Here is a 13,618-nt window from a genome sequence, read left to right as displayed (position 1 = left end):
GTGAAAATTACAAACATGACATATTTACTCCTGCAGGTAAAACAGGCAAAACATAAGACACAACTGAATATGATTTAATTGATTATTTGGATTTAAATTTAAATTGAACAATAGAAATAACATTTGGTGGAAATATGCCAGTTTAACAGTCAGATCCAGGAAAAGAGAAAGATAAAAAATAAAGTAATCTCTTTTATTTCATCATCTATTTTTACTTAAAGTTTCAAGTTTATGAGATATGTTGATGTATGTTGAACTGCTGATATTATGAGCATAGTTTAAATGAATGGCTGAAAGTGAAGAGTAACACTTGCAGATTAAACTCTTTCAACTTTTTAACCTTCCAATTTTGAAAAGATTATTATTACTTTGAAATGGTTATGCATTAACACCTTATGTTAAGGCTCTGATTTCTAGGATGGTTTGAATTGCTTTATTTTCAATTGATGTGTTGGTCTAATGGTGAAAACTGAGCAGCCTTGTGAATTGCTAACAGTAGTCTAATACAATTATGATTAATATACTGACCATAATCATAGGCAAAGTGATATTATTACTACTACATATACATACTACATACATGTGAGTTGTCATTATTGTGGTCAGCATCTGTTGATCCCCGGACTGTCCCTTTAACACAGGGGACGGGGCAGTGCATTGGTTGGTGCCGTGGATGTTTGGTTGGTGCTAGATTTGAGTAGCCCGAGGGGCGATCGCGAGATTTGTAACCTAACCCTAACTTTAAGCCCAACCCTAATAACACTCGCGAGAGTTCACCCCTCTGATCCAATCCAGCATTTATCCATTTGGACCGCTGTACGCAAACAGTGCTGTGCGCCTGCGCAGGGTGCATAGCAACACTCTGGGGCAGCAGAGGAGACGGAGGTTCGTTTATCCGCATTTCAGGGACGAGAAGAGGTAAGCCAAAGTTAATTTCTGTGTTAACATTATATTTCGACACGAAATAAAAACGTATCATTTGGCGCGGGTCTTTCTGTCGACCTCTGTGTCGGAATATACGGCCGTTTGAGTCATGTGTGGCTTGTTAAATCGCATCCGGAGCTGGAAGCGCAGTGGTTCCTCAAATCATCCCCGCTTGTCAGGTCAATACACGGGGCGCTAACCAGCCAACACACTCCCATGGACGAGAGAAAACTGTTAGCAGCCGCAGTGAAGCTAACAATGTTGTTTTTAGTCCTTCTTTGTCCCGTCTCTCGGTTAAGTCATGTAACGGGGCGGCGGCGCTTTGTTAGTTTGTTTCCCCTGCTGGTGGTGATCTATTTTGGGTAACGTTAGATACGAGCAGGATTCCCGTAAGTTAACACATCCATGTGTAACACTGGCCAGCAGCCGCCATTGGTCACTGACACTTTGGTCAAAGATTTGTCATGTTCACAACACAGCAACGCCCTTTGACGCCTGACCGTGGAAACAATATTATTATCCACTCTTTCGATTGTAATCTTCATTTTTTTCTCAAACATGGAGGAAAAAAGAAAAAAATAACTAAAGGGAGTGAAGGTTTCATACTGTATTATTGTCCTGCATTGTCTTACAGCTTCCTTTTCCATCAGCTACGAGGTTTAAGGGGATTTCCCTGAATTGAATAATGTTATGCTGTCATTTGACTCATATCAGATACTCTTTTTAGTAGCAGATGGTTATAATAGTTCTTGAAAATGTGTGGCATGAACCCCTTTTCAGTCACATTAAATTATTAGGTCATTTTTGCATTGTAGGACTCCCAAGACCCAACAGTAATGTTCACTGGCTTTTACCCTACTTAGTGTTTGTCTCAAGAAAGAAACAACGGAAGAGGTGTAGTTTTTAAGGACAAAGCTAATTATTATCTGACTTGTATCAGCAGGTTCAAAGCTTTACATTTATGTGTTTGGTTTTCTACAGATAAATCACCCCAAACAGACGTGCAGGAATCATGGGGAGTGGTAAGTTTCATGACAGTACACTCATTCTTTGCTCCTACAGAGACGTTCATGTGAACTTAATCACTCAAATTTCATCAGAAAGTCCTAATCCAATTTGTTGTCTTTTTATTTCCTTTTGTGTTGATTTTTGACAAAGTTTGGCACTCACAACATAGTCGTTGGAATGTGACTATTCAGTTATTTTCTGTTGTCTTTAGCACACAGTCCCTTTTCTTTCATGTTTTCCGACATTTTGCCCCTAATTTGTTTTTGCTTTTCAAGTCTTGCGCTGATCACATCCCTGAACTCATGAGTCACACGGACGCCATTACTTGTAAACACAAGTAGCACATTAGACATTCCCGGGGCATGTTGTGGCATCTTGTGCGCAGTTTCTGATGAAAAGTTTATGTTTTTATGCTGGATGTGTAAAACAGAGGGCTCCTCTGTCTCTCAGAGTTCATTCCTTTAGTTTCTCTTATGTGGCCCAGGGATTGATGCCTAAATCAAAGGAGCTTTTGTTTTTATGCAGAAATGTGGGCACTGGGCAGCGCTCGGCTCTGCTCCACTGCCTTTGTTTCAGTCCCCACCTCACTCCCTCTCCCATTTTTTCAGCATCTCTATCCTCTTTTTTTTTGTTCCTCATGCCTCACTCTTCTCTCTTTCAACACACTCTCTCTTTGCTTAATTTCTTCCCCCTTTGCTTCCTCTTCCCTGCTGTTCCGCTTACTGACTCACTCCTTTCCTATTATTCCTGTCTCTGCTTGTTATCTTGATTCATGCTTTTATTTTCTCTCACACATCTCTCAATCTTACATCCTCACCACCTCTTTGTCCTTGTCTTTGTCTGCTTCTCTCCCTCTAAAACTCCACTAACTTCCTATCGCCCTCCTCCCAGTGTTCCTGCCAGCGGACGCGGCGCACTCGGTGCTGCGGCGGCTGCGCAGGGCCAACTTCCTACTGGAGGAGATGAAGCAGGGCAACATCCAGAGGGAGTGCCGAGAGGAGATCTGCACCTATGAAGAGGCACGCGAGGCTTTCGAGAATGACGAAAAGACGGTGAGGGGATGAGAGGCACATCACATCAGATATACAATACTTCCTCTCCTGACGACTAAAAAAATACACTCAGGAGTAGAAAAGTAGAATACATTAAAACTCCTGCCACACATTGTTTATGGCTACATTTGCAAACCCACATAAACCACCTAAAGGAATAGTTCAGATTTTTCTGACATACAGTGATATGAATAACTCACCAGTTATAGTTTCTGTACAGGGCTTTTATCTTCAGCAGGGAGTCACATGTTCACAGATTTCCCGGTCAGTATATGACTGGTCAGACAGAAATTCCCCACAGCTCACAGGGTCATTAAACAAACACATTTCAAGCAACAACACAACAATTATCCACAGGGTAGTACACAAATTAAGTTATCTTCCTGCTGCTTAATTCTTCTTTTGATCTGACCGGTCACTGGCTGCAAATCCTCAAATCAATATTATTACTGTTGAGTAACTCATCCTTTTAAAGTGCTACTTTGTCAGGTTCATATGTCCAGTAATGGAATTCTATGCCAAGACTGGTAGCTTGTGGAATGTGGGTGTTTTTTCAGGAAGTGATGATTATCAGCAGGAAGAACAGCCGAGTTCATGCTAGGGAGGGAGGCGTATTTGTAACCATTGTGAGAGGCTGGAGAGAAAAGTCACGTAGATGTTTGTGCAACAATCATGTGGTCGCTTTTTGTTCGGGTGCTGTTGTCTCCTGCCTTTGTGTCGCGGTAATCCAGATAAAAAGTATTCATACAGTGGACACTGTGTGTACTTTGACCTTGGATTTTGGAAACAATTTTGTACCATAGTGTTTATACTGAATAGAGTTGAGTCTTACGTTGAAGAAAATATTTGTGATATCTTAATGGTTTTGACAGCATGTGTGTCTGTGTTCTGATTGGCTGCAGAGACGATTCTGGGAGGAATATGTGCGGGAGAGTAGTCCATCTGGAGGGCTGGAGACAGTGGTCGGCGGAGTTCACTCTCTCTACCTGATTGTGCCATTGCTGCTGGTTGTGCTCATCATCGCTGCTGTCGCCATCACAGTGTGGCGTTGCCAATCCCGCAAACGCTCACAGCGCAGCCCCAGCCTGGGACACTCACATCACGACCACGTCCTGTCAGTGGTCTCTATGGACCATTGGGGGAGGGATTACCACCACGGTGACCAATCAGAACTCAGCGTCCACAGCAGCCCAGCTTATCCAGGCTCAGAGCTCACATCAGGAAGAGGAAGCGCTGGTGACCCTCCACCGTCTTACGAGGAGGCTGTGGGCCATGCTGACGTCCATATAGAGACGGAGCCACCTCCACAGTATGACGACATAGTCAACTCCAGCACGACTAATGTCACCGGTGGCCATGAGAAGTAAACCTGTCTTTCACTACCATCCCAACTAAAGCCCTAACCAACACTAAGACCATCTTATCGTTTAGCAGCACCACTGTTGTGGTATCACCAGCCTTCCCCATTCGACATACAAAGAAACACTACTATCTGTCTGGTTAATGGACTAATGCAATCTGTGCCAGAGCCAGCGCTGTTGAAATTTGCACTAACATTTCATCAATGAGGTGAAGTGAAAGCAGGAAGGAGAAAATTATATTGCAATACCAAAACCAACAATCACCTCAGCTGAATTGAAGTTGCATCTATGCTCTCACACTTTAGCAAATAATTTAACTCAATAGACATAACAAATGTTGCATGTGGCGTAAAGAAGAAAAATGGGCTCTGATCGCCACAATGAAGGACAACTATGTGTATATGGAGGTTGGACCGATGCTTTACTGAAGGCTAGTGCCAATCTTTTTAGACTTAAGTGGCCAATATTGGATATTTTGTACCTACTTATTATATCTTTAAAGCTGGAGTGTGGGACTTTTACATATAAATGAACATCCAATACATTCAAGCCCTTGCCAAATGAGTTTACACAATGCGGATCATACATCTCTCTGTATTTCACAATATACAGAGTTTTTAAATCTGGTGTCTGGTATGACATTCCTGTGCCGGTGCACCCATAGTGATGCATTGTACGTCAACCAGCAATGATTGGTTTCCTTTCAGATTTTCTGGGGAAATTACATCATGTTTGGCATCTCGATGGGTGCTCGGCCCTGAGTTATCTTTGTCAAACCACAAGGCATACTGGGTATGCGTGGCTAAAAGCTGTAGGACTGTTAATATGTCACTTCAGTTTTAATATTTTTTCAGGCAAGAAAGTACCAATTTAGACTCACAATATGTGGTCAGTTTATCCAAATAACACCGATTTGGACAGTGTTTTTGTAATTACTCTGACTGCCAGAAGGGGGATACAAAAGTTCTGTGCTGTAGGTTTAAATTTGAGCTTTTTGTTATCAAAGTATTTACTGTTTCCATCAAGAATTTTATACATTTTGGATTTGCAAAACCTTTTCTTTGCAAGATTCAGAAACAGCATTTAGACCACAGAACATCAATTCCAGTGATACCAAGACTAATTAAAGCTGCGTTAAGTGATTTTTTTTGACCACTAGCAGACAGAAAGAATCAAAAGCAAATTCAAAATCAGGCATTTTTTGTGCTAACCTAGCAGACAATTATCTGCTCGTACATTCAGCAAACACAGAGCAACATGAGCATTCCACTTGTTTCATCCTACTGTTTGTGACCAACTGATTAATCTATGTCCAATATTTACTTGTTAACTCTGGTTTGGTTGACCAATTCCTGAGAAAAATACCTAGGTCTTTAGACTGCTACATGCTAAGATTTCATGGCTTGGCTTGGTATGCTTGGCTTAGTTTGTTAACTATGAATGGCGGGCTGCCCAGTTTTATATCTGGGGTTAAAGGGATCATTAGCCAAGGGCAGAGTTGGGTGTTCATTCTCAGTGGGTTCGACACTACTAAAGAGACTTCTGCATCATAATCAGTAATATGATTTGTTGTTGATATCAAAAATATCACTTAATGCAGGCTTAAATAGTGAAGTTGCCAAACTAATGCATCAGTCCAACCTCAGTATACACTTGTGAATGTTTTAGAGTTTAAAATTCAAGATAAAGGCCATCAGTTGTAAAGGGGGGCACTGAAATAGGTTTTGTGTATGCGTGTCACATGTGCTTATATTTTGGTAATGCATGCAGCTTGGTCTGTACGCACGAGGTTGGGTCTGGCTCTGCAGTGTTTGTTGATGGTCAGAGCTCACTGGCCCATGTCCATCTCTGGGCCGTTGACTGTTGCTAAGAGCCTGCTTTAACTGTGAAAATCTTTCCCTACTCTTTCCCCCCAAAGCTAACGTAACTGTGTTGGATATGAGTTCAGAGTTTGCCTGGTGTGCTACTTTTACTGAAAGTACACTGAAGATTTTTCAAATAGGTTTGTAGCTACCTACGGTATAAATGTAAGTTGAGGAGTGACTTGCATAGGATTGTGGGACAGAAAGCAATAGAGACAGAAGCTTTGGGAAAAGAGTTATCAGGGGTGAGAGATTCTGTATTTTAACGCCACTAAGGATAGAGTCCATGTTTAGCATGTGTGATGTATTTGTATATAAATATGTATTGTATGGGTGAAAGTAAGTAATGGTGAGATTGTTTTTTGCTGCATAGGAATGCAGTGAATGCATTGATTCTAATGGAACTGTAATAGGTCGTGAATAAATGAAGGCACTTTGTGTTGAAGCTCTAAAGGAGCTGTTAAATGAAAACAAAGACACTCTAGTTTGACGTGTTCAGCATCACTCTCAGCAATAACGATGTCACTGCAATCTTCTGGAAAAAAAAGGTTCTCGTACTCTATATGCAATATTGTTGCATACACTCTAAAAACCAAATATATCAGTCTAATGTTCACCGGTACTGATAAATGTCTCACATGTCCTTTTCACACCTTACAGACTCTGAGCACTGATTATTATTCTACTTTTTTTGTGAGTTGACCTTTGAACCTCAGCACTTGCTATGACCTTGAACTGAGTTGTGCTGGTAGAGGTAGCCATTATGGTTAGGTCAGTTGTACTGTTACTTACAGAGCCCTGTTTTTACAATGCCTTATCAAACAAACAAAATGTTATATAACAATAAATGCAAGGGAACTTGTTATAAATCCTTGATATGTGCAGAAGCTTGAATTAATTTGTAATAAAACATTTAAAATTTGCTACGTGTTTCTGTAATTACATTCAGAGTCTTGAGAACATGATCCAATGTGTAAAAGAGTTTACTGAGTGTTTTCAAAAGTTCTCCACTAACCTGATGTACTCACCCAAACTGTCATTTTACACACGTATGATACATTCGGTCTATTCGCTGTTGGAGCATATCATTTCAAAGTTACATGAAAGGGATTACAGATAAATGTGTAAAATGATACACAAGAAATTGAGAATGAAACCATAAAATAGGGTCTTGGATTTGAGTAGTTCTTTGTACTTTCAATTAAGTGCTGTAACAAATAGAGGATATATGATTCAGAGGGGGGTTATCAGTCAGAAAAAGGAAGTTTTAGGTGGCATATTAGGGTCAAAGATGTTATATAAAATGAAATGAGAATGATCAGAAACCTGGATGTGGTGTTTACATGCCACAGTATCTCATAAGCAGAGTATTCCAAAAACCTGATCATAACCAGAGACTTTGTATCTAAAAAATGTTGTTTTGGAAACATTCTTCTTTCTTCTAGCAGCCACCTGCCCTTTGAGTCACACTCATCCTCTCTGAGTAACATGATCCAAAATCCTAGTATTGTTAACTGCTGTTCAAACAAACCAGGAAGTGATTCATTAACCACAAGTGAGCGACCAACCACAATGTAAATGGTGCTAAATGGGGAACACCTAATTTCCTATTATTTAGCTTGGATTGTCAAAGAAAACTTCATTGTAATGAGCAAATGCACTGAAAATCAGATTTAATAAAAATTGATACCAGTGGTAGAACACACATACACACATGGTGGCTCAGTTTGTTCCATTTTTCCCTTTCAGTGGTCAGTCCAGACAGGTCCAAGTAGTGCAACCTACATTTAGCCCAAGCATAGAAAAAAGGTGCAGCTAGTGTTTGACACAAACACATTTTAAAAAGGAGCACATCAATGTCAGCTGACCTAAAAGCAGGTACAGTGGCCACCTGTGAAGTTAAATCATTTGGTTTTGCTTTACTTTGCCAGGCAGTCAGTAATGGCACAAAGCCCAGTCAAAAGTGTAACAATACAATGTCTCATTATCAGTACTAATGCCAGTGCGATTAAGTGTTAACAAGGCTGATTTGACAAAACATAGCAAACAGGGGACAGAGAAAAGTACCGTCGCAGAAAACAGGTCACAGCATTATAAAATACAACAATTTCCTGGATGTTTTGTCCATGTTGACATGTAAACTTGTGAACACTGTGATCACACCCACTCCTTTGGGTTTCGTAACACTTCAATCATCTCAGCCTCTTGGGTACCTTTGGCAGGCTCGTGCATGTACTCCCACCTGAGGATGAAGGGTGAGTTCGTTACCAAGCAACAACATTACTCAGCTCATTGCTGACATACAAGGGAAGCGCTACCACTCCTTAGCTTACCTGGCAGTGAGGGGGAGGGACATGAGGATGCTCTCAATTCTGGAGCCAGGTGTGGCCAAGCCAAACTTCACTCCTCTGTCATACACCAGGTTGAACTCCACATACCTACAACACAAGCACACAAAACCTACTGTAGATTTATGATGTATTAAGTGGACACTGCTAAGCTCTGTTGATCCTGTTATTGGTCCACAACACCTAGTGGTTTGTGCCTATTTCAGCTACAGTATGAAAATAAACTTAAAACTTGCTTGAGATGTGTAGATAAAACAGAACAGTGAGTAATTTAGAGAAACTTATTCTGCAGATTATTTTTCTCAATTAATCGATAAATAGTTTTGACTATCAATGTCATAAAATTGTGAACCATTATGATTTCTTGGTGACATCTTCAAATGTCTTGTTTGGTCTGATCAAAAGTCCAAAATCTAAATCCAAAAATAAAATTCTGTTTACTGTCATTTATGGCACAGAAAAGCTCAAAATCCTTACATTTGAGAAGCTGTAACCAGCAAATATGTGTTATTTTTGCTTTAAAAAAATGACTGAAACAATTATCTGACTACCAAAATGATTGCAGATTAGTTTTCTGTTGATTGACTAATATAATAATGCAGCTCTGGAATATTTCCTCCTCTTTATTTTTTGCAAAAGTTATTTTACACAATAATTGAGATCTTCCATATTGGTGCATTTACAGTATGTGCTGATGAACAGCTCTGATACAGTAGTCGTGGTTGCAGTGAATCAACTCAAATTCACGTTATCCTTTGTCCATCTCTGTTTACTGTTTGTCCTCCAGGATTGTCAAATGCACAAATCAACCTGAAAGACTGTTCAAACTAACTTGTGCTTTAATATGCATAACCACAAACTGTAACATAATTGTGAGTTTACTGCCAAAGCTCATTCTCAAGCCATCCTCTCTAGTCCAGCCTCTTCTTTCTCCTACCTCACACTTCATCTCACCCATCCAATCATTCTCAGAGTTTCTGGCTCACTATAACACTTCTTCCCATTCATAAAAAACTAGCTCTTTCCTCAATTCTGTTTTGTTAATCTCCCACCAGATGACTCAATACTTCCAGCTGGGGCAGAGAGCTATGCAAGAACCTGCTCTGGCTTTGGACCACATAGTCTGCAGTAGAGTCTTAGTCTACACCAGAAATTTCGATAATCCATTTTGCATCTATTATATTAATTATTTATCTTCATAGTCAGTTTGATAAATAGCTGAAATCATGGGAGATCCTAAAACTGGGAGTTCTGAGTGACTGAACTAAAATGGGCTAAACCATGCAAAAAATCACCTTGCAAAATCTAACAGCCAGCAGTTCTTTTGTGAATCAAACCTTATGTCAAATACTCACCTGCCTCGTCGTACCTGCTGCCAGTCTTTCTCCTCATCAGTAAAGGGGTCTTTAAGGTGTTTGTATATTATGGGCAGGTAGCACGGCACCACAGTGCGGGCGCAGCTCTTGACGAAGTTGAATGCCTCCTCTTGACTGGGGCTGTCCAGGTCATCGAAGAAGATCCCTCCTATACCCCGAGTCTCTCCTCTGTGGCGGATGTAGAAGTATCTGTCACACCTGGACAACAACGGAACTGGTTTAGAAAATAAGTTTGTTTCCCTGTCAAGCTTTCTGTTTGGTTAATGGTGGAAGATTCAACTGTGAAAACAGTAAAGATCACAATATGCACTACATGAGGTACATTAGCTACGAATGGCTTGTTCTGTATTGACCAATTCTGAGGAGCTGATATCATATCATAATATCTAAAATGTGAATAGTTTAGATAGCATATTTATAATTATATAGCATTCTCCATTTATTAAACTTCAAAACATGTAGCTGCCCGGTAGCTTTAACATTGCCTCATGTTGTCTGCATTTAGTCAGTCCTCCACAAAAAAACTACTAAAAACTAATTTACAGCCAAACAATAAAATACGCAACTGGACCTAGATACATCCACAGTGGGAATTTTAGTCTGAACTACTTTTGTGTTCCCTCACAATTAATTTTGAATTAACAAAATCCACTTATGACCAGCCACATCAGATAAACCACACCCGTCTTTTCATATCCCCTAAGGTCATTCACTAGCCAACGTCATATCTCAACGGTTTTTCTGCGACTGCAGATTTTAGGCAGAGACTTCCTCTTATCATCATCATGCAGTAAGGATACACCCATTGTAATCCACACACAAACACCCAGAAATCAGGCCTACGGATGCGTACGTGCCTAAGTACAGGACCTAACTTTCACTGTGACAGTACCATTTCTTGAAGTCGCTGTAGTACTGCGAATGGTGCTTGTCACAGGCCTCCTTCAGGGTGTTGTGGAAGTGAAAGGCATCTTCTTTATTGATATAAACTGGAGTCAGGTCCGTTCCTCCACCAAACCACCACTGCTTAGAGCCTGGAACACACACACACACACACACACACACACACACACACACACACACACACAAGGGTTATCATTCATTCATGAACTCAATAGTGTCACGGACACCAAGACACAATTGTTGACGTCAAGTACTGACAATCACACACTCACCATCTTCCTCCTCGATCTCAAAGTATCTGTAGTTGAAGTGCACTGTGGGGATGTGGGGGTTCTTGGGGTGGATAACGGAGCTCACTCCCATGGCACAGAATGGCAGCTTGCCTGAGAGAAAACACCAAAGACAACGTGAAAATTGAAACACACACAGTTCAGACATTCTCACTCACTGAGAGTGAAACAGTAAAAATGGATTTGTAAAGTCCAATGTAAGACATAACTGTTTGTAGATGCAACAATGAATGAAAATCTGTGTGTGTACCAGAGGAAGTGCTGGGTAAATGGACAGCCCGATCCATGATGTATAACTCTTAATGTAGGTCAGCACACCTCTGGTCATAAACTATGTCAAGGTTTAAGCTTGCATACAAATATCAGGTAAACAAAACTTACCATCTTTCCCTTTGAGGACTTTCCCTCTGCTCCTCATCTGCTTGGCAGCCTCTTCTGTGAGGTTTCCAAACACCACTGACACATTGACTCCTGCCTTCTCAAACACCTTTCCATCTTGCAACACACAGCTGATTCCTCCACCACCTGACACACATACACAGACAGGGTCAAAAGGGGATACATTACAGAGATTGACTGCTCTGCCTCCTGGCAATACAGCATTTTTGCCAGTTTATGGCTGTATTTATTGCATGCATCTGTGGCCATGTTGCTTTCAGGACAAAAACACGCAGCATACTTAAAGTTGCAGTGCTTGGAGAATCTCATAGGTATTATGATCATCTCACCTTCCTTCCTGTGCCACCGGTCCACCTTGAACTTCCCACCGTCCACCTCCTCCAAGGCTTTGCAGAAGTCGGCCTGCGTCTCCATGATCAGCATCTCCATCCTCGTACGCATCTCCCCTTTCCTCCCCTGCAGCACACCGACATCGGTGACCGGAAGAGACATGAACCCCCGGCATCTCTCCAAGATATCCCCCTCCTGCTCCTTGTCCTCTGCGGCTTTGGGTATTTTCGTTGCCATTTCAGCACGCTGGAAGTGGCTAGCGTTGGCCAAAAACCCTGCTACAGCCGCGGCAGCTGTTACTGCTGCGGCTCCGCTGAGCGCCAGGGCCCCTCTTCTGCTCCGCCCGGCTGCAGCTCTGCCTGCGGTCCCATGGGACATGAACCGCACGCCAGTACCCCTGGAAAACCATCTTGTTCCCGTAAGCAATGACAACGACGGGCTGTGAGTGGAGGCTAACGGCAATTGCGACACTCCTGCATTAGCAAGCCCCTTTAAATGTGAAATCAAACATCGCCTAGACGTAGTCTGAGCTGTTTTGTTAACTGAGCAAAAGACGATGGTGGCCATTTGTCGGAAAATCACCCGCTATATTCTCGATGTGCAGCGGCCGTTAGGGTAATAGGCGTTTACTAACTACTCAAAACATTATCAGAAGTTGTGAGCCTACGTGCTGTCAGTCATACCTCCAGTCAAAGTGCGTGTGATTCCTCGGTAGTGACAGAGGCCGCTCGGGAAATGTCGTTCTGTATCATTAGCGGCGCTGAGTTCCTCGAGCTGTGAAAATCGACACTGAACTCCAAGACCCAGAATGCAGTGCGCCGAAAAATAAATGTTGCATTCAAGTACTTCTCATATGCTCCGCCTTCTTCGTTTAAAAGTAAAGAGAGGAGTTCAAGTGCGTGCTTATGTTTTTTTTTTTATCACGACATCCCTTTCATCCAGTCGTCTACCGCTCATCTGCGTTAAATTCACTCAACATCAATAACTGCAGTTTCCTGATGCAACTTTAATTATACTCAGAGAGTCTCGACATATTTATTGTTGAGGTTTAAGTTATATTTTGATCATCTTTGCAGAATTAAAACCCCCATATTGCCTCTTAATATTCCCAATATTTTAATTAGCCTTTCTATTTTATATCATATGTTAATAGTTTTCTTCTAAGAATATGGGACCGAAAGTCATTTGATTGATGAGCTGGCACCACTGTCTAATGATAATGTGTTGTCAAGATGGCTACATCAAACATTAACCAAAGTAAAAATAAGCTGGGCCCCTGTATGCAGTAATTTGGTTACACTCAAGTTTGTTTATGACTTAAAGCTTATAATGTTATGGTAAATAAACGACTCCTTTGTTAATCATCTTTGTTCTTATTTTAGCCGTGTTATATTGTTAGCATTTTAAAAGTATTGTTTTATCTGTTGCCTATTTTGTATTGTTTTATTTTTATTATTAACTATACAAGATAGGTAATAATACAAGACCCACCTTAAACCTTTTCTCATTTCAGTTAATATATGGTGCATACTCCCAAACAAATGTGCAATTAATTTAATCAAACAATCCAACTGACACGCATTACATGTGGGGGCCGTTTTATCGTGAATTGGCCTTTTCATCTTCCTAAATCATTTTAATTGAATGCTTTAAAGTGGGCTTTAGCTAGAGAACACTAGTAAAGTAATTCTTATTATAACTCATTGTAAAATTAATAAACAGCGACAGTGCTATTTTTTATAGTAACCCTTTAAAAATTCCTACA

The 13,618-nt window shown here is 40.9% G+C and overlaps 2 protein-coding genes across 2 annotated transcripts; one reads left to right on the top strand and one right to left on the bottom strand.

Moving 5' to 3' along the window:
- Positions 1–817: 817 nt before the first annotated feature.
- prrg1 (proline rich Gla (G-carboxyglutamic acid) 1) lies at positions 818–7,129 on the top strand. The gene is made up of 4 exons (XM_044361011.1): positions 818–918; positions 1,906–1,946; positions 2,824–2,984; positions 3,887–7,129. The coding sequence occupies exons 2-4, from the start codon at positions 1,937–1,939 to the stop codon at positions 4,349–4,351; spliced, it is 636 nt and encodes a 211-aa protein (XP_044216946.1). The 5' UTR covers positions 818–918; positions 1,906–1,936; the 3' UTR covers positions 4,352–7,129.
- Positions 7,130–7,863: 734 nt separating this feature from the next.
- On the bottom strand, positions 7,864–12,635 carry cpox (coproporphyrinogen oxidase). Its single transcript, XM_044361009.1, has 7 exons — positions 11,853–12,635; positions 11,506–11,649; positions 11,107–11,217; positions 10,824–10,965; positions 9,911–10,129; positions 8,541–8,645; positions 7,864–8,449 (listed from the first exon to the last, which is right to left on the bottom strand). Exons 1-7 carry the CDS (start codon positions 12,418–12,420, stop codon positions 8,365–8,367), a joined length of 1,374 nt encoding a protein of 457 aa, XP_044216944.1. The 5' UTR covers positions 12,421–12,635; the 3' UTR covers positions 7,864–8,364.
- Between the last annotated feature and the right edge of the window lie 983 nt (positions 12,636–13,618).

This window comes from Thunnus albacares, chromosome 9 (genome assembly GCF_914725855.1).
Source record: "Thunnus albacares chromosome 9, fThuAlb1.1, whole genome shotgun sequence".
NCBI classification, from domain to species: domain Eukaryota; kingdom Metazoa; phylum Chordata; class Actinopteri; order Scombriformes; family Scombridae; genus Thunnus; species Thunnus albacares.
Note: the sequence above shows the minus strand (reverse complement) of the source record. Positions and strands in the feature narration are given on the sequence as shown.

Excerpts from the sequence above, each read along its gene's own strand:
- prrg1 (XM_044361011.1), top strand. Across the intron at positions 2,985-3,886 it reads TCGAGAATGACGAAAAGACG|AGACGATTCTGGGAGGAATA; the intron begins GTGAGGGGATGA and ends GATTGGCTGCAG.
- cpox (XM_044361009.1), bottom strand. The coding sequence starts at position 12,420 with ATGGCCACCATCGTCTTTTGCTCAGTTAACAAAACAGCTCAGACTACG. Across the intron at positions 10,966-11,106 it reads TGAGATCGAGGAGGAAGATG|GCTCTAAGCAGTGGTGGTTT; the intron begins GTGAGTGTGTGA and ends TGTGTGTTCCAG. Across the intron at positions 8,450-8,540 it reads TCCCTCCCCCTCACTGCCAG|GTGGGAGTACATGCACGAGC; the intron begins GTAAGCTAAGGA and ends CTTCATCCTCAG.